The sequence below is a fragment of the Lissotriton vulgaris genome, chromosome 9 (genome assembly GCF_964263255.1).
Source record: "Lissotriton vulgaris chromosome 9, aLisVul1.2, whole genome shotgun sequence".
Lineage (NCBI taxonomy): Eukaryota > Metazoa > Chordata > Amphibia > Caudata > Salamandridae > Lissotriton > Lissotriton vulgaris.
Window position 1 is genome coordinate 99,972,201 of NC_141697.1, and position 24,380 is coordinate 99,996,580.

Below are 24,380 nucleotides of genomic sequence, written 5' to 3' on the forward strand. Positions count from 1 at the left end.
AGATATAGGTATACTATATCTACAGCAAAGGGTGGTTACACGACTTTGCCCCAGCTGTCATGCAGCCAGTTGTGTCAAATTTAGGAGGCCAGCCAGGGGTGGCATAATACATGCTGTAGCCCCTGGCAGCCCTGGGTACACCCATGCCCTGAGTTACAGGGTCTGATAGGGTGGCCCAGTACCAATTGGAAATGTACCTAGGGTACATGGAATCCATTTTAAAGAGAGAGCAGTAGGCCTGGGGTCCTGATTGGCAGGGTCCCAGGTCGACTATGTCCAAAACCAGCTAAAACACAGGGCAAAAAGTTGGGGGCAACCATAGTCAGGAGGTACCTTCCTACACAACCCCCCCGCCCCAAACGAAAGGAGATAAGGCTATCCTTGTCCAGGTAAGCCCTTATTACCTAAGTGGCCATATAAGGAAGGACCAGCTCTGGCCTGGTTTCCCCCTGTGTCATGGTCCACTAGGCAACCCCTCACCCTAAGGGTATCTGAGGGTCTCCACCATAGGGAATCTCTGCCTTTGGTGTGTCTTGGGAAAGAAGAAGGCTGATGCTGGGATGGGGTACTGAAGTGAGGCTCCTCTACCTTTGGGCTCAACTTCCTCCAATCACCATCCATCATGTGTGCCTTTCTTTCTTTAGCTGAGATGCACTGAGCTCTCAGGGTCAGCCTCTGGCTACCTAAAGCTGGAGGCTGAGTCCCTCTGTTTGGCTTACTGGAGGGACAGGTCAGGTCTGGGGTTTTTAGGCCCCATGTTTGGCTGTGCCCAACAGTGTCCAGCTGTGGGAGTTCCCTAACTACTTTTAAGGGGGATCCCTCAGGAGTCTGTTTTATTTTCACTTGGCTAGGTTTACCAGCTTCAGTGATCCTAATCTGCTGATTAAGGGGTTCTTTTGGACAGGGGGCCCTTTGAGGTCCACCACTGGCCTCCCTGATCTCTTCAGCCCTGGGCTGACTGAGGCAGGGTAGAGAGGTGCAGGTTACCTGCTCCAGACTGGGTCCCACCTGGGAAGGGTCCACTGCCATCAGGGGCTCTGCCAGGCTAGGCCTGGCTACCTCTGGGGCAGTTCCTTCAACAGGGGTAGAGTCAGTTCCCTGAGGAGGCTGGCTCTCACCTAGTGTCTGGGAGGGGGAAGACTCTTCTTCCTCCTCAATGCTCTCTGTTTGAGTGGAGTGATCCATTGTTTCAGGCTTCACAACCTCACTATCTGTTTGAGTAGAGGCTGAGACCATTTCAACCTTGCCAACCTTTTCAGGAGGGCACTCAGTTTGTGTTTGGGCTGTGACTGTCACAGCCCTCCTATCCTGTTCTGGAAAGTCTGTCTGAGCCTGGGCAGTGGCTACCACTGCCCTTCCAACCTTTTCAGGGAGGAATGGTGCTTGGACTGGGGCTGTAGCTATTACTGCCCCACTAACCTGTCTGGATAGGCCTATCATTCTGGAGTGAGTTTCTTGCTCCACCTCAGCCCTTGCTGAGAGTTCCAGGTCATTCCCCAGTAAGCAATCTACAGGTAGGTTATCTGTCACTGCCACTCTCATGGGCCCTGTGACATTACCCCAACTGAGTTTGACTACTGCCATGGGATGCCTTCTCTTCACTCCATGAATGTCTGTCACCTGATAAGTAAAACCAGGGGTCAGTTGAGCAGAGGGGACCAGATGGTCAATCACCATGGTGATGCTGGCCCCTGTGTCTCTGAATGCCTCAACTCTCTGACCATTCACTAAGACCTCTTGTCTATACTTTCCCAAAAGGTGGGGTCCAGTAGTGAAGTTGGCAAACCCCATGCCAGTCTCACAGACAAGAGTGTGGTCAGGGAACCTGGCTAGGCCATAGTCCTCCTGATTGCCCAAAGTAATGCCCACCACATTCTTGGGGGCACTCCCACCACCTGGGGGATTACCACTAGTGGTAACAGGAGGTTTAGGAGTATTACCTGGGGGTATATTTCCCTTATTACCATTTTTAGGGCAACTGGCATCACTTTTGTAATGACCCACCTGTTTACAGGTATGGCAATAAGGTTTCTTCTGTTCTGAAGGAGTGTTCTGGGACCCACCACCCTTGTTGGAGTTTTGGGGCCCTTGGGAAGTCTTCTCTGTGGATTTATCCCCACCCTTCTCGTGAGGCTTGGTTGATTCCTTTTTCTGGTCACCACCCTGGTTTTTAGGCCTGACCGTGGTTCTGACCCATTTGTCTGCCCTCTTACCCAATTCCTGTGGAGAGGTCAGATCAGAGTCTACCAGGTGCTGGTGTAATAACTGGTTCTGACAATTATTTAAGATTTGCTCCCTCATAATTAGATTATACAATCCTTTAAAATCAGTAACCTTACTACCCAGTAGCCAGCCTTCAAAAGCCTTAGTGGCACAATCAACAAAGTCAGTCCAATCTTGAGACTGAGTTTTCTGGGTGTCTCTGAACAGCATCCTGTATTGTTCAGTGGTTAAACCAAACCCATCAACCAGTGTATTCTTCAAGATTTGGTAATTGTTAGCATCCTCCACTCTAGTAGTGAGGAGCTTATCTCTACCTTTACCATCAAAGGAGAGCCACAAGATAGCTGCCCACTGACTTTGGGGAACACCCTGCACAGTGCAGGCTCTCTCCAAAGCAGTAATCCATTTGTGGATGTCATCCCCTTCTTTAAAGGGGGGCACTATCTTATTCAGGTGCTTTGTATCAAAACTCCTTTCCCTATTGCTAGGTTTATTGCTGCCACCAGTGGGCTGTAGCCCACATAATTCTTGCTCTCTAGCAAGGGCAAGTCTCTCTTTGGCCAGGGCAAGTTCTTCCCTATCAATCCTCAGTTTGACTGCCCTTTCTTCAGCTTCATACACTCTCCTCTTAGGGGAAGACATCCCTCTGTGAGAAGAGTTGAGAGAGCCATTGGTTCGAAGGGATCTGTTAGAGCCTCTAGATAGAGACCTAACTCGTCCATTCCCAATGTTAAGCTGACCTGAGAGTGGGCCCAGGGGTCCCCCAGTACGAAGCTCATGTCTGCTTAAGTTGGACCTGGTTAGTCTACTGACTTCTACCTGTCCCTTATCTGCCTCATCCCCTGACAACTGGTCCTCATCCTCATCCTCAGCATCATCTGCTTCCTGGAGGGGATGGTCCTGGCTATCAAAGGGTCCCTGTAAGGAGGGCATATTCCCATCTGGATTAGAAGGGTCTGGGTTACCAGCCCTCCTGGCATCATAAGTCTCTAAGAGACCAATCAGAAAGGAAGTTGTGGGGTTAGACCCCTGTTTTAGTTTCCTGAGAGTACACACTTGTCTCATCTCATGGAAGCTAAGAGCATCATATTTAGAAGTGACATGTGGAGGGTCCACTGACACAAGGGGATACTCAGAGTTTCCTCCTTTGTCTGACATGCTGATTCTAGTGTGGTGTAAGTGATGCACCTACCTACACTATGTGTTTGCCTACTGATCCCTTGCTAAGAGTTGCAGCCAAGGTGTGCTAGCCTTGAGGAGCTGCAACAGCTGGTTCAGTAGAACTCAGAGTATTCTAAGCTAAGTTATATGTACCTAACAGTTCTTATGTGATCTTTCAACAAGATATTCTTAGGATACGTGTGGTAAAACAACAGCAAGCTCAAATCCCACCGCTGCCACCAATGTGAGAAGGTGGCCTGATATGCAGTGCTCACTATTCTAGTGAACACTATGTATCAGTCCAGCAACCCTTATCGATGATTGGTTGTAAGTCAACCTTATAGACCAGCTATCCTAGTAGCGTGGATACGAGCAGTCTAAGGCTAAAGACTCGAGGGCGTGTTAAGCCAGCTGTTTACCACACATATACCCCTTGAATACCAAGTGAAAGGACACCACACAAGTGTTATGAAAATAAACAAGGTATTTATTAAGAATCACAACAGCCCTGTACTCTTTATGAGGACAGGGTACTAAGCACAAAACAACACTCTTACGAAAATACTTAAGTTAGCACAGTATATACAAATGCCCGAGGGGCACGGAAAACCATATACTCTGAAAGTGGAATGCGAAATTACTAGCAGGTAAGTACAGTACTAATAGGCTTTGGAATCGCTAGATCATGACTATAGAATCTTCATATTACTTCTAGGAGACCCAGGGGACTCGGGTGCAGTGTGTGCACTCTCACGCGTGATGCGGGACAAAGTCTATGGTAGCTAGTAATGACAAAGTTAGTGTTCTCGGGCGAACCCGACCTGGTGGGAGGAAAACGAAAGTGGATTCTGACCCTTGGATAGTGAGGCTATGCTGGGGCACCGGAATGCCGAAGTTACCTAGCCCAGGGGCTGCAGCTGCATAGGTCTCAAAAGACGTCGGGAATCCTCGTAGACGGACCAGGAGCCTGGAAGAAAGAAGTTGCTGGCAGGCGACCAGTGAAGAAAGTTCGATGGATCCAAGCCTGGATCGAAGGAAGATGACACCTGAAAGCAGAGGGGACCAAGTTCGAGACTACTAGCCAGTAGTCAGGTGGCACCAGGAGGGCACCGGATGGTAGCAGCCTCGACTAGGTGAGTGGGTGACGCTGTGCTCGCAGATCTCACGGACCAGGAGGCGTTGTCGGCGACCAGGATGGAGGAGCGAGCTGTCCCACGAAGATTGAAGCTGTCGGCGTCGCTGGACCCAGGATTGGGCAACAAAGCCTTGGCAAATTCAAGCCCACGCGGTGGACTCAAAATGGCGTCTGGAGTGGACCAGGAGGGTCCGGGGTGCCTCTCTTGAAGAAGGAAGCAAGGGCCAGTCTGGAGCAACCAGACCTGCAGCAGTGATGTCGTCGGGCGTCGTGAAGAAGGCCACAAGCCAGCCGGCTAGTAACCACACAGCTCGGTGAGCACGCAAAAGCAGAAGGGCCCCACGCAGATCGTGGAGATGCTGGAGGGCTGATCTTCGGTGCTGGAGCTGCTCAGGGTTGGGGCTTCTCGGACCCCAAAGCACTCACCAGTGGAGCACGCGGTGGGCTTGTTGCAAAGAAGTCGTGCAGTCTTGGCGATCGTCGGTCCCTCGAGGTCTCGTCGCACTCACAGTTCTCAGCTTTGCTGTAGAGGTGAGTAGAGGTCAGAGGTGCCAGGGAAGCCGGGTCTCGTCGAGCTGGGTCGTCGGATTCGTGAAGAAGGACTTGCAGCAGACCGCAGTGTTCTTAGGATGGTGCCCGCTTGATGCAGGGTGACTACTCCTTAGCCACAAGGGAGAATCTTGAAGAAGAAATCTTGATGTCATTTCGTAGAAAGTCGTGTCTTGATTCCAAAGATGATCTAATTTGAACAGGGGGCCCGCTCCCATCTTTATACTAAAAAAGGGGGCTGACCCGGTGACTAGGTCCTGCCTATGGGTGGGACTAGGAGGGGGGTGGTTACACCCCTCTCCCATGCCGGACTTCCCCAGGCCAGGGGCTGGTGTGCCCCTGGAACTGGTTCAGACTGGCCTATGCGTAGTGAGCACCGGGGTGCCACTCAGCAGTCACCTTCCTGTAAAGCCCTGCCTACCCAGGATACACAAAACCATGTCTGGGATGGTGCTAGCACCGCCCCGGACAGGAAACCCTTTGTCCAAGCCTCCCTCGCTGGAAGGACTCCCAGCAGCAGGAGGTCAGACTCGTGTCTGTGGTGGCAGCATCCATTTTGTGGAGCTGAGGCTTTGCTTAACTTTAACCGGGGTTCACCGTTACATACATGTCGTGTCCCTCTAGAAGGGTGGAATGCTAACCCCGTCGCCAGAATTGGCGAGGGGTTAGTATTCCAATTCGTATGACACCTTACTCGACATGTTTTGATAAAGCAATACCAAAGTTAGCATTTAACTGCGAGGATTATAATGCACTTAAGAGTATATGGTATGCGATATCATGGAACAGCTATTAGGACTTGGTTCCGCAAGCTGCAGACAGGCTCAGCTCATGCCAGAGCACCATCTCACACGATTCCAAGCACTCTGCCTTCAGGATTGTTAAGGCCTGCCATAGGAGTGACTGATAGGAATCTGTGTGTCCATTTTAGGGTTAGATATAGGTATACTATATCTACAGCAAAGGGTGGTTACACGACTTTGCCCCAGCTGTCATGCAGCCAGTTGTGTCAAATTTAGGAGGCCAGCCAGGGGTGGCATAATACCTGCTGCAGCCCCTGGCAGCCCTGGGTACACCCATGCCCTGAGTTACAGGGTCTGATAGGGTGGCCCAGTACCAATTGGAAATGTACCTAGGGTACATGGAATCCATTTTAAAGAGAGAGCAGTAGGCCTGGGGTCCTGATTGGCTGGGTCCCAGGTCGACTATGTCCAAAACCAGCTAAAACACAGGGCAAAAAGTTGGGGGCAACCATAGTCAGGAGGTACCTTCCTACATAAGGGGTGTGAAGATGGAGGGCAATCTGCCTGCCCACTTGCCGTGTCCCCGGAATTTCCCTGCTACGCTTCACTCCGAGTCTCCACAGGTGCCATTTCCGGACCTGCCGTTGGTGTCTGGGGTTCGTTGTCCGATCTCCATATGCAGCGAAGCTCTTGGAGGACTGTATCCCATGTAGCTGCCATCTGCAGCTTACGAAGTCCCAGGGTGTCGTCGCAATGGAAGGCAATACGTTCTGCCTGCACCCAGTTCGTAAACTAGTAGATCCATGCAGCCACAGGTAGGGGTTCGGTCGCTTCCAGCGCCTGGTGATCAAACTCTTGGCTGTGATTAATTCCAAGTTAATGAATCTAGAGGTCACCTTGTGCCTCTTAAACCTGGAGTAGAGGCCCAGTAGTTACACCTCCCTGGTGCAGTCCACCGCTCGCCTGTTGCAGTCGACCAGATGAGTGACCACAGACTGCCAGTAAGTACCAAGTCCCGTACAGCTCCACAGCATGTGGAGAAGAATTGCGTCCACCAGTTGGCCTCTAGGACAGCGGGCATCGGTGTGCCCAAAATACTTTTGGCCAGCGTCACGTATGCCCTATGTATTATATAGTATATAGTATTGTGCGAGCCGGAACCTGGCGTTTTTGGCAATTAACATGGGTCCCTCCAATATTGCTCCCCATTCACAGTCTGTGCACAGTCGGAGGAGGTCCGCGTCCCTGTGGAGATTTAGCGGGTGTGCTGTGTGTGTGTGCAACGAGTTGACAAACCATTTCGAGGGGTGCCTCTCTGTACCCATCACATGTACGTCCTGTACAGTAAGGTGTATGGTGGGCTCCTGTGATAATGTCTCCCCACATCGCTTGCAGCACCGTGATCAGTGAAGTGTGAAGGAGGAACTGACCTCGCAGTAGGCCATCGTCGTCCACCAGGACATCAAAGGGTGCCAGTTGGCAGTCACGATATATGTTTCCCAGCGTCTGCAACCCCACCTCACTCCAGGTGGAGAGTTCCGCCACAGTGGTGGCTCATTGGCCCCTCGGTGTGCCCTGCAAAAGCATTGCTGGTGCATAGGGGACTGTAGTGCCCCTAAGGCGCAGGCCCGGAGAAAGCATCTGTGTGCCACCTCCAGTATCAGCTGGGCGGGTGTCACACCTCGCCTTCCAGGGTGAAACAGCCTGAGGAGTGACGAGTCCATGGCAATGTCCCCTAGATTCAGCCCGCTGGCTCATCTGGCCACCCACTGCAGTTGCACCACCAGATATTAGTGTTCCATAATGGGTGCCATGAGCCACGACCAGTCAGTAGGTACAACTTGGATAGCACAACTCTGCAACACGAGCTATGCCAGATAAACTCCAGCATGGTGCGTTCGAAGGAAGGAAAGATGGGGGGTCGAATATATATTGCCAGGTTAGTAAAGGAGTACAATTTTAAGTAGGGCTATGCGACCCATGACTGTTAGGGGCAGGATCTGCAAGAAGGGCATCTGCGATTTGATGGCAGATATTGCCCGCAAGAGGTTCACCTCCAGCAGCTCCTCAGGCTGATGGTAAATCGTGATCCCTAGGTACCTAATAATAGATGGCTGCCATTGTACGGCCACACTGTTGACAATCAGCATGGGGTCCTTGTTGACGGATCAAATAAGTACAGGCAAAAGTTCGCCCAATTCACCTGCAGACCAGATAGGGACGCGAAGGCAGCGAGGCTCCTTGCTATATCTTTGCAGGGGTCCCTTATGTCCCTAATATAGAGAAGCAGGTCGTCGGCGTAAAGGGAAATCGCATGCGTCCAATCACCCAAGGGTACCCCCCAGTCCACTCCAATGTTCCGGACTGCCGCAACCAGCGGCTCTATAGCCAGTTAGAACAAAATCAGTGACTATGGGCATCCCTGTCTGGTGCCACGGCCAATGGCCACAGGCTCCGACACAAATGGGCCCATCCAAACATTGGCGGTGGGGAGAGTATACAAGAGTCTGCTCCCAGCTCATATTGGGAGAAGGTGAAGAATAAAAATTCCCACTCTATCTTTTTGAACGCCTTCTCCAGATCGAGCACCAGGCACATCGAGCGTGGCCAGCGCTCGGCCGAATACCTGGCTCCCGAAAGAAGCGGCGTAAGTTAAGGGATGTGTTGTGAAACTGGACAAATCCATTTTGATTGGTGTGTACCAGGAGGGGCACCAAGGGAGCCTGAGGGTCGGACAGTATCTTGGGCAGTATTTTAAAGTCTGTGTTTAGGAGTGCCAGCGGCCGGTATGAACCTAACTGCTCAGGATCAGCGACACGCGAGAGAGCTCTGAAGGACATATGTCTCCTGTGACGCTTCATAAAGGGCTAACAGGCGAGAGGCTAGCGCTGTAGCGTATGCTTTGTAGTACTCGCTGGTAGGCCATTTGGCCCAGGTGCCTTCCCTGTGACCAGCGCCCCAATGGCTGTTTGGACCTCGGAAAGCTTGTTGGTTCTGTGAGCTCTGTCTGCTGCGACGGCGTAATGATGGGCAGGGAGAGAGTAGAGAAGAAGGACTCCAATGCGGTCAACTCCGCCCTGACAAAAGACTGATATAGCGCTGTGTAATGTCTGAACAGTTCCTGATGCGTCTCCTGCTGAGTGCTCAACAGCTGGCCCGACATTGAGCGCAAGGAAAGAATCGGGTGCCGTGTCTACTTCTGGGGGATAGCCACGCAGGTCCGCTGCGGCGTGCATGCGGGCGAAGTGTGCAGCGTAGTTTAGGCCGCGCAGTAGTTCCAGTGACTCTGCATGGTCCCAGGCTGAGGCGCGCCTCATCCAGCCACCGCTTACGCTCTGAATCCGCCACTTGGTCCAACTCCAGCAGAAGGAGGGGGTCTTTCAAGGTGCGTTATTTCCACGTCCAATTGAAAGTGTGACTCGGATTGGCCAGTGACGCCCGAAAGGGTGGATCTTCAGGCGCTACCGGCTGGAGGCGCCATATGAGTATGACCTGCCCTGTGCCCTCCCGCGCCAGTTGGAGGAGTTTGTCTGCCCCATGTAATCTATAGTATGACGGCTGGGAAGTAAAGCAGCCGTACCCACAAAGCGGTCGATGCGGACATGGAGCTCATGCAGTGTTAAAAAAAAAAAAAGAGCATGCCCGCACATCGGGATTCAATGCCCTCCATATATCAGTCAAGTACAGCCATTCTCCCAAAGCCTGGGCGATAGAGGAGGCAGCTATGCGCATGAATGGCGGGAAGCATCAGACTAGTTTGGTGTCAAGGACTGCATTGAAATTCTCCCCCCATGGGCCAGGGGAGGGTACTCCAATGAGCCAGCACGCCAGAAAGCGCATGCCAGAAGGTTGCCTGCTCTATGTTGGGAATGTATACAGTTCACGTAGCAGGCATCACCCGTCAAGGTGCCTGCTCACAAACACGTATCTGTCATTAGCATCCATATCCTGGCTCTAATATTGCATATAATTGTGTACTATTTAGTCCAGATTGGAAAGTAGCAGCAATTTGGGAACACCATATTTTAGTGAACAGTACAAGAGACGTTGCTAAATATATAATAGTGTTCTGCTGAAGCTGCACGTCTAGTTTTCTCGTACCCCCTCATAGATCTTGACCTGATCCAGTACTGATAGGGATGATTCTCTTCCAGAACTATGCTAACCTATAAACCCCTGTAAGGCTCTGTCTATAAACAGTGTCCCTGCCCAGTGAGGTATCCGGTTAAAAGAGGGTGTTTAACTCTATTAGAACAGCATAGTAGGAGTTTAAGAAATTATTGAAAATGCAACAAGTATTGATCAGCAGAAGTATTGGGTAACAGCCGACAATTATGGAGTAGAGTAAAATTATTTTCATATATTTCTGGTTGTGAAACTTGCAGTATCTGTGTTATGTACTTAAGTTACCACTGCTGGTTCGTGCCAGAGCCATCAATACTAATGCACTCTTATTGGATGATTTGATTTTTCAATATGGGTACTTGATTCTTGAAGGATTGTGGAACTGTACTTTCGATGGTTACTGTAAGAGTTTATAATCTCCTGTACAGTATGACAGAGTAGATAACACAATAGTGTATCTACAAGGTACAATTGGTATGTAACCTATGGGAAAAATAATACTTTTGTTAACCTGTAAATAAAAAGTGGATTTAAGCACTCAATATGGAACCTTATGCTCAGTTATGTCTTGTTGGGCCGTGATCATGAGCTCTTGGCTTTCTTCAGAACTTCCTAAGTCAAAATTAATATGGATGAGGTATAATACAATGTGGCATAATTGCTATATGTGCATGGCTAAACCTTCCTTTTAGTGGTGTCTCTCTAGCTGTCCGTGTAAAAATAGGACAGCTGAGTGGACTCAAGCCATTGCAGCTGAGATCCTGGCAAAGTAGTCCAAATATTCCTGTATACAGAAACATATACAGATACAGTTGCCTACTTAAGATGAAATAAAGTAATTGCATCAGTCTATCTTGTTCGGGATGTTTACTTTGTTTTCAAGTCTGTGTTCTAAATTAAGAGCCTTCTAATTTTTGTGTGACTGACTGAAAGTTGCCCCTCAACAATATTTGAGGCTATAATGATAATGTTTAGGCAATGGCAGTTTTTGGGGATCAATTACATTGAGGGATCATCATGCAGAACAGTTATCTTTGGTGCTATGGAAATTTTAAAATAAAATACTGCAAAATGATTTCAGTTCTAAAATATGCCTTCCTCACTTGTTCATTTTGGTAACCTTCTATCCATAGGTCTCCCGTCATGAACGTCGCATTTCTCAAATTCAGCAGTTGAACCAAATGCCCCTGTATCCAACAGAAAAGATAATTTGGGATGAAAATATTGTGCCGACTGAGTACTACTCTGGAGAAGGTGAGTGAGTGTTGGACACAGGGGACCTATGTGACAAAATAGTCCTACATTTACACCTGCTTCATACCACACTTCAGAAGTTTCTATGCACTGTAAATAAAAGATATTGCAATTATCCAACTTATGAGACTGGATTTAATGACCGTGAAAGGGTGCAATGCAGAGTTCATTTTTCCTACATTTAAACAATTAATCTTCATTTAACTCTACCTTTGAGTGGCTGGCATTCAAATCACTCACAGAGAAATGGTGCAATCCCATTTTGTAAAGTATTTTATCTACTTTTGCAGGTATCATCAACATGTGTTATATTTAAAGATGTGACCGTGTTGATCTCCTAGCAGGGGAATCTTTAGTGAAAAAATAACATTAAGCACATTTACAACTAAGGTACGCCTATTCTTCAGTGGCAACCAAGACTCAATGTATGCTGGTCTTAAGTGTGCAGGTTCATCTTACAATCGACCATCAGGCTAAGTTTGGCTCCATTTTGACTGGTATTTAATGCAACTTTGACTGAAGTGCACTGTGTTCCTGCTAAACAGGTCCCCATTGCCAGTTTTCTTTCCCAAAAACAAGGTATCTGTGCAGTTGTTCGGCAAGTGGCAAGACCTTTAGCCCCCTTGTAAGTACATATTCTCTTCCAGGGGATACTCATTAATAGTCATAAGCACTGAATTATCTCCGCCCATGAGCGGGAACCCGGAACACATAAACAATATACATATATATGTGTAAATATACCCAAAAGTACATAGTACTAACTAATAATACACATATACATGTATAATACCATAATATGCAGCCTAACATATATACATAGGCTAATAAAATCAAACCTTACACACGTTCTGAAGCATGAAAATATGCTGTATATAAATGCAATAAACAGGCATGAGCCTAAAATGCATTTCATAACCATGAAAAACCTTTTATTTTCATCAAAGAACCTGTTGTAAACAGTTATTAGCCTAAAAGTCTGCATATGTGTGGGCTGGGCTGCTGAACCAGGGGTGGAAGACGTACCAGGTTGTGGGTCAGGAACGAGAGCAACACCAGGTCGTGGGGTTAAAGATGGTTTTATTGGAATTCCCCGATTGGACTTTAACATTAAGGTTCTCCTCGTTCGGAAAGTAAGTCTCTCTTTAGCAAATTGACTGGAATCCGTTTTGGCGTTCGGGTGTTCCTCTTCTTCGTATGGACGTGATGCACCTCACGGTCTGGTCAGAAGGTAGTCGCTTGGCTCCGGTTCCCATGCAAAAGAGACCAACAGAAAGGGAGCCATTAGTTCTCCTGTCTACTGGGGGTTGCACCAAAGGGGCCGTGTGAAGTGAGGTAGGGTATCACCGGTGACTTCGTATCTCAATTACAGTGGAGTGGTTTGGGTCTTTACAGACAGTGAGGGTTAAACGCGGGGTAAAGGAAACATAAGGTGGGGGTAAACGAGGGAAGACACACACGGGTTCTGCACACTTTATACACGCTTGCTTCCCACCCAAGCCGCCATACGCTGCCGTACCTGGGCTAGCCACGCTCCTCCCCCGGGAGAGTGGCACGGCAGCTCACGGGATCGTTGGCCTCCTGGCTCTCCGTGGGACTCCTCTTCAGCTTTTCCTCCGGGATGTTCTTCGGTCCTTCCTCGTACTCCTTCGCTGCTACAAACTTCTCTCGCCCGTTCTCCAACACCGCTCCTCGCCTGCTCCTCCGGGGTGATGTCACACGCCGTGTACAGCACTTCCTGGGCTTTAACCAATCCTGTATCTCTGACGTGTGCAGAGGGAGTGTCTTCCTCCTCCGTGTATGTCCAGTTAAAGGCGCCGTGTTCTTCCTCCTCGAGTCCGTCCTGATCTGCGCCCCATGTGTCCGTCTGCAAGGAAGGAGGAATTATGGAGTCATTTCCGGGTGTCCACCACTCCTCAGATCCTGTCAACCTCACCCCGTTACACTCCTCCCCCCCTGGATTCTCCCGGTCGGGGAGAATGGGCATGCGAGAAAGGAAATCAGCGTTCCCATTGTCTCTCCCCTTTCTGTGCCCAACCGTAAAGGCGAATGGTTGTAGGAACAGAAACCAACTTAGTATCCTAGCATTCTGGGCCCTGTTCTTCTGCATCCACTGTAAAGGGGCATGATCGGAGTACAGCGTGAACGCCCTCCCTTCCAGGTAATAAGGCAGCTTTTCCACTGCCCAACGTATCGCTAGGCACTCTCTCTCCACGGTGGGATATTTCTGTTCCCGGGGATGGAGTTTCCTACTTATATACAAGATTGGATGTTCTGCATTGTCCTCCCCAATTTGTGATAACACAGCACCTATGCCTGTTTCTGAGGCATCTGTGGCCAGTGAAAACGGTTTGTCAAAATCTGGGGGCAGCAACACCGGACTAGTTGTGATTGCTTTCTTCAAGTGAAGGAAGGCTTCCCTGGCTTCAAGGGACGGAGGTTGTGGGAGACTGTTTCTGACATTTTTTTGAAGTAAGTTAGTAAGGGGTTGGCTATGTCTGCAGAGTTCTTGAGGAACCGTCTATAGTAGCCCATGAGGCCCAAGAAGGCCCTGAGATCTCTTTTTGTGGAGGGAAAAGGAGTCTCGATAATGGCTTTTATTTTCTCCTCCTGGGGTGCTATTACTCCATCTCCAAGCATGAACCCTAGATATTTCACTTTTGAGAAGGCTGCTCGGGATTTCTTTGCATTCACATGCAGTCCGGCGTCTCTTAATGAGGCCATTACTTTGGTCAAGTGCCCCAGATGTTCTTTCCATGTGTTGCTGAAAATGACAATGTCATCGAGATACACGGAGCTATAACGTGTATGTGGGGCTAGTACCGTATTCATAAGTCTTTGGAATGTGGCAGCTGCCCCGTGGAGTCCAAAAGGAAGAATGTTGAACTCGTATAACCCTTCCTCTGTGGCAAACGCTGTTTTGTGGCGGTCTTCCTCTCTCAGGGGTACCTGCCAATATCCCTTGGTCAAATCCAGAGTTGTTATGTATTTGGCTTCCCCTATCCGTTCTATTAGTTCGTCCACCCTGGGTATTGGAAACGCATCAAAGGTGGAAATGGCGTTTAGTGCCCTGAAGTCCATGCAGAATCGGGTGGACCCGTCAGGTTTGGGCACCATGACTATGGGGGATGACCAATTACTTTTTGACGGTCTGATGACACCAAGTTCTAACATGCTAGCTACTTCTTTTCTCACGTCTGCTCATTTTGCGGCTGGTATGCGATAGGCCCTTTGCTTGACTATACTTCCCTTAGCAGTGTGTATCTCGTGTTCGGCCAAGTGTGTACATCCAGGTACGTCAGAAAACAGGGGGGAAAAGGGACGTAATTCCCTCAGTAGTTCCTGTTTCTCTGTTTCGGATAGCTCTGGATTAAGGGGTAGGAAAGCTAGGGTTGACTTAGCTCCATCTTCAGGTAAAGCCAAATTGGAAGCTCGAGGAACTGGCCCCAGCCATTTTTTTTAGAAGATTTATGTGGAAGGTCTGTTGACGGTTAGGCGATATTTGTAACCTATAGGTGGTATTGCCAAATTTTTCTAGTACTTGATATGGACCCTTCCATTCACTCCTAAACTTTTGAGTGGATGAGGGGAGCAACACTAGGGCCCAATCCCCTTTGTCCAGTGTTCTCCATCGTTTTCCCTGATCATAATACTGCTTTTGGTGACTTTGGGCTGCCTTCAAATTTGAAAAGGCCAAATCCCTCAGTTTACCTAATCGGGATTTTAATTGCTGGGTATAGTCTAGTAGGGACTTTTGTTTGTTTGCCTCTTCCCTTTCCCATGCTTCCCTAGTTATTTCTAGTAGGGACCTCGGTTGTTGGCCATACAAAAGCTCAAAGGGGGAGTATCCGAGGCTACTCTGGACCTGCGCTCTTATCACATACAGTGCCAATGGGAGCATTCTGTCCCAGTTCTTATTTTCAGAACTCAAAAGTTTTTTTAGGGTGGCTTTTAGGGTCCTATTGCATCTTTCCACTAAACCATCCGTTTGTGGGTGGTAAGCGGAAGTGCGGATGTGTTGCAGATCTAGAGTCCTACACACTTCCTTCATCATACGTGAGACAAAGGGCGTTCCTTGATCTGTTAGGATCTCACGAGGGAACCCGACTCTTGAGAACAATTCTACCAGTTTCTCCGCTACATTCTTTGTAGTAGGGGAGTTTAGTGGGAACGCCTCGGGGAACCGCGTGGAATAGTCAACCACCACTAAGGCATAAGTGTGACCTCTAGAGGTGCGAGGTAGGGGCCCTATAAGATCCATGCCCACACGTTCCCATGGGTTGCCAATGATGGGCATTGGTTGTAAAGGTACTGAAGGTGGTTTGGTCATATTTTTCCTCTGACAAACCTCACAGTGTTGGCAATAGGCTTCGGTCTCTTTATATATGCCTGGCCAATAGAACAGGCGCAGAATATTTTGGGTGGTCTTTTCTGCGCCGCTGTGCCCTGCGGTTAAATGAGTGTGCGCATAGAACAATATCTGTTCACTGAATTCTTTTGGCACCACCAGCTGTTTAGGTTCTCCCTCCTTTCCTTCCCTGTACAACAAATCGTTTTCAATGCTAAAGCGGGGGAACCTTTGTGTAGTGTTGGTTGTTTGTGCCGTGTGGGCTGCCTCCCACGCATTCAAAAGGGTAGGATCGTTGGCTTGTGCAAACTTGAACCCTTTGTCTATGACCCAGGGTTCGGTGGATAGTAGAGCCTCTGCAGGACGACTGTCTATTTCCCTTTTAAATAAGGCCAGGAATTGTGGGTTATCTACCCCCAAGATCAGTTCTTCAGGCAGGGATCCCACCACCCCTACCCTCACAGTGCATGGTTCTCTTCCTATTGGGTGTATGGTAATACGTGCCATGGGATAGGCCTTGACATCCCCATGGACACACCGGATGTGTACCTCTCCCTCCTGCCCTATCTGAGAAGGATACACTAACTTTTCTCTTATTACCGATTGTCTACACCCCGAATCTAGGAGAGCTTTTACGGGAGTGTGGTTCACCCGTACCCTTACATAGTATGAAGGTCCCATTTCTGCTGTATACTTTACAGCCTTGGGTATATATCCGACTTCCATGGGTTCATCCACCGGTTTTCTCCTGGGGCACAATCGTGCTATGTGGCCCCACTCCCCACATTCGAAACACTAGGAGTAATGTCCGGGCGGAAGGGCCGTGTTTTCGGAGGTTCAAAAACGGCCTTCTTTTTTTCGAGTTTCGACGAAGGGGCTGTTGCTTTTGTTGGTTTGTCTGTCTCCCAGGGAAACGATCTAGGTGCTGCCCTTGTATAATTCGCCGCCATCTCGATTGCCTGGGCTGCAGTCAGCCCTGGATGTTGCCTCAACCACCTTTGAGTTCCATAGGGCAGTGCCTCCATGAACTGCTCAAGGATTATGCTTGTCATAACGTCCTCTTTGCTTCGGGTATCGGGCCTTAACCATTTTTCCGCAGCCATTTTGAGTCGTAAGTACAACGTTTTCGGTTTCTCCCCTGTGACCCCTTTTTCTTTCCGGAACTTGAGTCTATAGGCTTCTGCATCCATACCGAGGTGATCCAATATCACTCCCTTGATCTCTGTATATGTGGAGGTACCCGAATGGTTGGCAACCTGATAGGCTGTCTGAGCTTCTCCCGTCAACAAGGGAGCAAGGAAGAAAGGCCACTTCTCCTCCGGCCATCCACAAGCACGAGCAGCTCTCTCAAAGTTTACTAGGAAGGCGTCCAGGTCCTCGCCTGTGACTTACTTCTGTAAGGACACCCCCGAGGGATGCGGTCCGAAAGGCCTTAGTGAAGTAGTGTGGCTCACTGGTTAGAGGCGGCAGACCCGAGAGCAGAGGACGGCCCTGGACCAGGGTTCGATTCCCGGCGCGGCAGGTTTCTGGACCAGGGTCAGCGGACTCGATAATTCTCTCGCCTCGGTGCCCACTCTGATCAGCGATCACACTCGGCAACTCTGGGCATTAGCTTGCCTCATCTTCACTAACGGCCCCACCAGACCGCCGGGGATGCCTGGTCTCACCCTGGAGATACCCATTAACCTCTTCGCCGCTAATGACAAGGGTAACTCGTCATGGACTTTCCATTGATTTCAATGGAAAACAAATGAGCAGAAGAATAATGCCTTAGCAGCCAAGTGGTTAAGGGACCATCTCTCAGGGAAGCCAGGAAGGGTTTCGCAGCGGTCGAAGTGCCTTGGGACCCTACGGGTAAGTAGTGCGCTATATAAATGCCTATACATTACATTTACGATCTACTGATACCGGAGTCCCTGGGGTCTGCACAACTTTTTGAAGATTGTCCATTTGTTGGGTCATGGTGCTGCGGAACAGGGCTCAGTCGGCATCGGCGGTACCGATTTGCTGTCCAATAGCCCATTCCAATTTCTGTTGTCTGTCGATCAGCGTTTGTATGACCTGTTCCATGATTGGGTCTTGCTCGGAGGGAGTAGATCCCACTTCTGACACCACTGTGGGCTGGGCTGCTGGACCAGGGGTGGAAGACGTACCAGGTTGTGGGTCAGGAACGAGAGCAACACCAGGTCGTGGGGTTAAAGATGGTTTTATTGGAATTCCCCGATTGGACTTTAACATTAAGGTTCTCCTCGTTCGGAAAGTAAGTCTCTCTTTAGCAAATTGACTGGAATCCGTTTTGGCGTTCGGGTGTTCCTTTTCTTCGTATGGACGTGATGCACCTCACGGTCTGGTCAGAAGGTAGTCGCTTGGCTCCGGTTCCCATGCAAAAGAGACCAACAGAAAGGGAGCCGTTAGTTCTCCTGTCTACTGGGGGTTGCACCAAAGGGGCCGTGTGAAGTGAGGTAGGGTATCACCGGTGACTTCGTATCTCAATTACAGTGGAGTGGTTTGGGTCTTTACAGACAGTGAGGGTTAAACGCGGGGTAAAGGAAACATAAGGTGGGGGTAAACGAGGGAAGACACACACGGTTTCTGTACACTTTATACATGCTTGCTTCCCACCCAAGCCGCCATACGCTGCCGTACCTGGGCTAGCCACGCTCCTCCCCCGGGAGAGTGGCACGGCGGCTCACGGGATCGTTGGCCTCCTGGCTCTCCGTGGGACTCCTCTTCAGCTTTTCCTCCGGGATGTTCTTCGGTCCTTCCTCGTACTCCTTCGCTGCTACAAACTTCTCTCGCCCGTTCTCCAACACCGCTCCTCGCCTGCTCCTCCGGGGTGATGTCACACGCTGTGTACAGCACTTCCTGGGCTTTAACCAATCCTGTATCTCTGACGTGTGCAGAGAGAGTGTCTTCCTCCTCCGTGTATGTCCAGTTAAAGGCGCCGTGTTCTTCCTCCTCGAGTCCGTCCTGACCTGCGCCCCATGTGTCCGTCTGCAAGGAAGGAGGAATTATGGAGTCATTTCCGGGTGTCCACCACTCCTCAGATCCTGTCAACCTCACCCCGTTACAATATGAAAAAATGTCTGTGTACAGAAAATCAGACTGGCACCCTGCCTTTAAGGCCCCAGAGAATCTGCACACTTTGCCTTTAAGGCCTCCAGGAGAACTCTGTTCCCATCATGCACCACAGGTGACAGTTAGGTCAGTTCTTTTTTCCGGCTTGTTCTGTGAGGAACCTGGAACCTGAGCTCTGCTCATTTGTAGTATTTTCTGTCAGAAGATGATTTTTCTAGTCATTTTTTGGCAATATATTGCTTTGGTGGTGGTTTGCTATCTTTTTCTGACTAGACTGTTGGTGTTTTTTAGTCAGAATGCCACCTTTATTTTACAAATGTCCTTCCTGTGGGAAGAAGATGTCAAAAACTGATCCACACTCTGTTTGTGTGGTTTGTCTTCCAGCTTCTCATAGGGTGGAAGATTGTTATCACTGCCTCAACCTTTCTAATAGGACGTTAAGAGAAAGGGAGAAAATGAGGTTGCTGGGCCTTCTGGAGAGAGAAAACCGTGGTGAGAAGAGTTCCAAGGGCTTGTTATCATCTGCTAAGCCATCTTCTCAACCTAAACGTCGAAGATCAGCGTCTCCAGAAGGTAGAACTAAAAAACATCGACTCCAGGGAGCGTCGCCGTCAAAAAAGGTGCGCTCGACGTCGAGATCCAGATCGCCGTCAGCAGAGGGCTCCATCGACGTCGAGGACTTCGCCGGTGAGGCAAGGTTCAGCGTCTCGACAGTCGCCGTCGAAATCCTTTTAGACGTCGAGACATTTGGTGTCGATTGCAGTAAGGACGACGTCGGGAGTGCAACGTTCGACGTCGAAGGATCGTGAGAGATCGACATCGAGGGAAGAGAGACGTCCGACGTCGAAGGAGCGTGTGTCGACGTCGAAGGGTAAAGTGTGGACGTCGAGAGGGAGTCATCGATCGACGTTGAAGGATAGACCGAGGTCGAGAGAGAGACGTATGTCGTCGTCGAGGAAAAGGTCGACGTCGAGAGGAAGAACGGCGTCGAAGGATTCGATGTCGAGACCTAAAAAGAGAAGGTCAAGGTCTCCATCGCGACGTAGGTCGACGTCGAAGCTTGCTTCCGGCTCGAAGCATGGAGTGTCTAGGTCTCCCCCACCTGAACACAGGTAGGCGTCGAGACTATTAAGACCAGCCTCTCGGACCTCACTTAGGTCTTTGTCGAGGTCAGAAATAAGTCCAGAACCTATAGTGGAGTCTTCACCGCATGATCAGCAAGACGACAGGTCTGCGGTGGGGCAAGAGACAGTGCACCAGGACTCTTCCGTGGTGGCTCATTCGGGCTCAACCTCAGGGCAGGTGTCAGATGACAGACAATTGGTGCCCAGACAACGGACTCCTTCTGGCTCATTGGTCTCCGAGCACAGTGTAGCTTCCAAGTCTTCAGCAGGGCTGCATATTGTGCAGGTGTCACCTAAGGCTTCACCTCAGCATGCAGAACGGCCTATTAACTTGTCACCGAGGTGGCTGGAAAGTCTTAGACATTGGAAGATGCGTCCGGTCATGGGAGAGAGAGCTCCGGTCCCTCGGACGGAGCTGCATAGAAGATCACGCTCGAAATCCTTAGTGAGAGAGAAATCACGTTCAAAGGAGCATAGGAGGCAGCGATCGGCAACTCCTCAGAGAAGGCATAGAACCCCTTCTCCATCTTCTACGTCATCTTCGTCTTCTTCAAGATCTTCATATAGAGACTATTCTCCCACTATATCATCTACTCCGCCTTCCAGAGTGTCTCCCGTGGATGATTTGAACACATTTAATGATGTGTTATGTCGTGGAGCGAATAAGTTCAACATCAAGATGGCAGTGCCCCAAGTAGCAACGTCAGTCATCTTTGAAACCCTGCATCACAAGACGACTGGCAGGCCTCTTCTGCCGTTAGTGCCCGGGTTGATAGAACCAGCAATGAGGACATTCCTAACTCTGGCCACGGTGGGTTTAGGTCATTCTAGGATTGCAAAGAAGTACAAGGCTCCAGAAGAAGATCCTTTATTTTTGCGTTCTGACCCACCTCCAGACTCACTTATTGTGGCGGCAGTTAGAAAAGCGCATTCTGCAGCATCTACCTCTTCTGCTCCACCTGAAAAGGATAGTAAGAGTATGGATTCCTTGGGGCGAAGAATGTGCAGCACCTCAGGTTCGGTCATGCGAGTGGCCAGTGCGGCAGCCTTATTGGGCCGCTATGATCGTCTGCTCTGGGACTCAGTGGCTCGATTTGCAGATAAACTCCCTAAGGAGGATCAGAAAGACTTCCTGGAAATAGTGGAAGAAGGAGGAATAGTGGCTAACCAGAGCATTAGTGCGGCTGCTGATGCGGCGGATCTATCAGCTCATGGTTATGCACACAGTGTTTGTGCTAGACGTACAGCTTGGCTTCGCCTTACGGGGCTAAAGCCGGAGGCTCAGAGGAAAATGGTAAATTTACCTTTTAATAGTTCGACTCTGTTTGGATCTCACGCTGACGACGAGATGTCTAAAATGAAAGTGGAGTTGGACACTCTTAAGGCCGTAGGTCTTGAAAAGAAGAAAGAATGTAAACGTTGGGGTAATTTTCGTCCCTTTGACAAGAGATCTTTTCAGCAAAGGAGCCAACAGACGAATTGGTCTTCGCAAAATCAAGGCCAGAATCAACAGAGGTCGCAATTCCAACAGCGACGACCTGGACAAGGCAGAGGCAATGGAAATAGGCAGCAATCATCTGCTACCAAGCAGCCTCAAAAACAATGAACGGAGGCTTCCTCTACATCCGTGTGCCACTCCGGTTGGAGGAAGTAAAGATGGTACAGTGGAATATAAAGCGCTTACAACAGGGAGCGAACGTCCTTCTGAAGAAGGCCATAGAACCAGTTCCATCTCAGCAGAGAGGTCAAGGCCTGTACTCTTGATTCTTTCTCGTAGAGAAAAAAGGTCCAGCTTCGGAGTTCAGACCCATTCTGGATTTGAGACGGTTGAACAAATTCATTCGGAAGGAGAGGTTTCGAATGCTGGCTCTTCATCAGATCTTCCCTCAATTACACCAGGGGGATTGGATGTGCTCCATCGATCTGAAAGATGCTTATTTTCATATTCCGGTATCCAGAAAACATCGCAAGTTTCTCAGGTTTCAAGTAGCGGCTCATCATTATCAGTACGCAGTACTCCCTTTTGGCCTGAGATCAGCTCCCAGAACATTTTCAAAATGTATGGCGGTAGTGGCGGCTTGTCTTCGAAAGAGACGGATTTTCATATATCCGTACTTAGACGACTGGCTTCTGAAGAGTTCATCCCCATTGCTACTAGAAGAACATCCGTCGATATGCCTCCAACTCATGTACAAGTTGGGTCTGCAAGTCAACTACAAGAAGTCCATAATGAACCCCACCCAGAAGATCCACTACCTGGGTGCTCAATTGGACACGGAAGAAGAAAACGTGTGTCATTCGGAGGAGAGGTGGTCATCCATCAAAGCGAAGTGTTTGCTTCTCCTTCAGTCTGCACGTCCGACAGTTCGGCAAGTGTCCTCTCTCCTGGGGTCCATGGCATCGTGCATTTTCATCGTGCCAAACGCACGTTTGCAGATGCGTCCTCTACAGCAGTGTCTGGAAGATCAGTGGAAACAGAGGACGGGATGCAGGGAGGATCGAATTCATCTCCAATGGTCTGCAAGAGATTCCATCCGGTGGTGGATGAAGAAGGCACACTTGATGAAGGGAGTTCCTTTTCATCAGGACCCACCAACGCAGACTCTGATCACAGATGACTCTCTCCAAGGTTGGGGGGCACATATGGGCCCTCTGGAGGTACAAGGGCTATGGTCAGACTTCGAGAAAGGATATCACATCAATCTACTCGAACTCAGAGCGGTCCATCTTGCTCTCAAGTCCCTGGCGCTATCGCTACAGACTCGGTCCCTCCTGGTGCAAACAGACAATACAACTACAATGTATTACTTAAACAAGCAGGGGGGTACCAGATCCAGAACTCTTTCCATAGAAGCCCAGACCATCTGGCATTGGTTACTTGCACGAGACCTGTCCATAACAGCAGTTCACCTACCAGGGAGTCTCAGCTCACAGGCGGACGACCTCAGCAGAGACTTCGTAGAAGCGCACGACTGGGTTCTCAACGAAGACATCGCGCACAGCATTTTCCAGGCTTGGGGAACACCAGACATCGATCTGTTCGCAGACGCGGCAAAGGCAAAATGCCCCGTCTTCGCGTCCAGGTTCTACCAGAAAGGGTCTTGAGGGAATGCCCTTTTGATAGACTGGTGTCAAAACTTGCTGTACGCCTTTCCACCGACACCGTTGATTCCAGCAGTGATCAATCGGCTGTACAAGACCCACTCCAGAATGATACTGATTTGCCCAGAATGGCCGCGCCAGTGGTGGTTCCCAGATCTCCACCAGTTGTCAATAATGCCACACAGGAGATTACCTTGTCGCCCGGATCTTCTGTCCAAACAGGAGGGGCGAGTGTTCCATCCCAATCTGCCCTCCCTGCGCTTGGCAGCATGGCTCCTGAAGTCAACCAGTACTGACACTTACAGCTGAATCCGGAGTGTATGAACATCCTTAAGGAGGCAAAGCGGCCTTCTACCAGACAATCCTACGGATTTAAGTGGAAATGCTTTTACCTTTGGTGTCAGAGTAAGAGTCTTGACCCTATTCATGGTCAAGAACAGGTGATCTTGCCTTATCTTCTTTACCTTGCTGAATCTGGTTTGCAGTTTAGTTCCATCAAAGTTCATCTTGCTGCAATAACGGCTTATAGAAAGTCGCCAAAACAGGTATCTTTCTTTCGGATGCCTGTGGTGAAGGATTTTCTGGAGGGGTTAAGGAAGGTGTTTCCTCCAGTCAGGTCTCCTTCTCCACCTTGGGAGCTTAATGTGGTGTTGACTAAGTTAATGGGTCCCCCCCTTTGAGCCCCTACATAAAGCGTCTTTACAACACTTATCTTGGAAAGTAGCGTTCCTGGTGGCCATCACTTCTGCTCGTAGGGTGAGCAAAATCCAGGCTCTGTGTTGCAATGAACCGTACACAGTTTTTCATGGAAACAGAGTGGTACTCAGGACTCATCCTGCTTTCCTGCCTAAGGTGGTGTCGGATTTTCATATTAACCAATCCATAACATTGCCTACTTTATTTCCAAACCCTTCGAGTCCGGCTGAACGGGCTCTACATTCATTAGATCTGAAAAGGGTTTTGAAATTTTACTTAGATAAAACAAAGTCTTTGAGGCACACAGACCGTCTGTTTGTGAACTATGGTCCTACGAATACTGGTTTGGCAGCATCCAAGAGATCCATTTGTAGATGGATAGTGTCATGTATCTTACTGGCTTATCAGCTAGCCACAAGTCGTTATCAGGTAGACCTAGGGCTCATTCTACGAGGGGAAAAGCTTCTAACACAGCTCTCCTTAGGAATGTGGCTATGTCAGAGATATGTAAAGCAGCTACTTGGCGTTCAGTGCATACGTTTACACGCCATTACTGTTTGGATTCTGATGCGCAGACTGATGCACAAGTGGGACAAGCATCACTCAGAAATTTGTTTGCTAATTCTAGTTAAACACTGTGGTTATAAAGTGTGGCTATGCATTTATCTGTTCGCCCGCTTCTGGTGGGTATGAGCTTGCTACTCTATTCAGTGCTTATGACTATTAATGAGTATCCCCTGGAAGAGAAGGATTAGTTACTTACCTGTAATCCTAGTTCTCTTCCAGGGGTATACTCATTAAAGTCATAAGCACCCTCCCGCCTCCCCGGGCGAGCAGTAGCA

At 49.4% G+C, this 24,380-nt stretch overlaps 1 protein-coding gene across 1 annotated transcript in view; it reads left to right on the plus strand.

The window, feature by feature from the left end:
• The window catches only part of AQR (aquarius intron-binding spliceosomal factor), a 451,150-nt gene that overhangs the window by 119,463 nt on the left and 307,307 nt on the right, over positions 1–24,380 (plus strand). Inside the window, exon 15 of the mRNA XM_086937130.1 lies at positions 11,070–11,190. Coding sequence (XP_086793256.1) covers positions 11,070–11,190 — 121 coding nt within the window. The remainder of the gene's footprint in view (positions 1–11,069; positions 11,191–24,380) is intronic.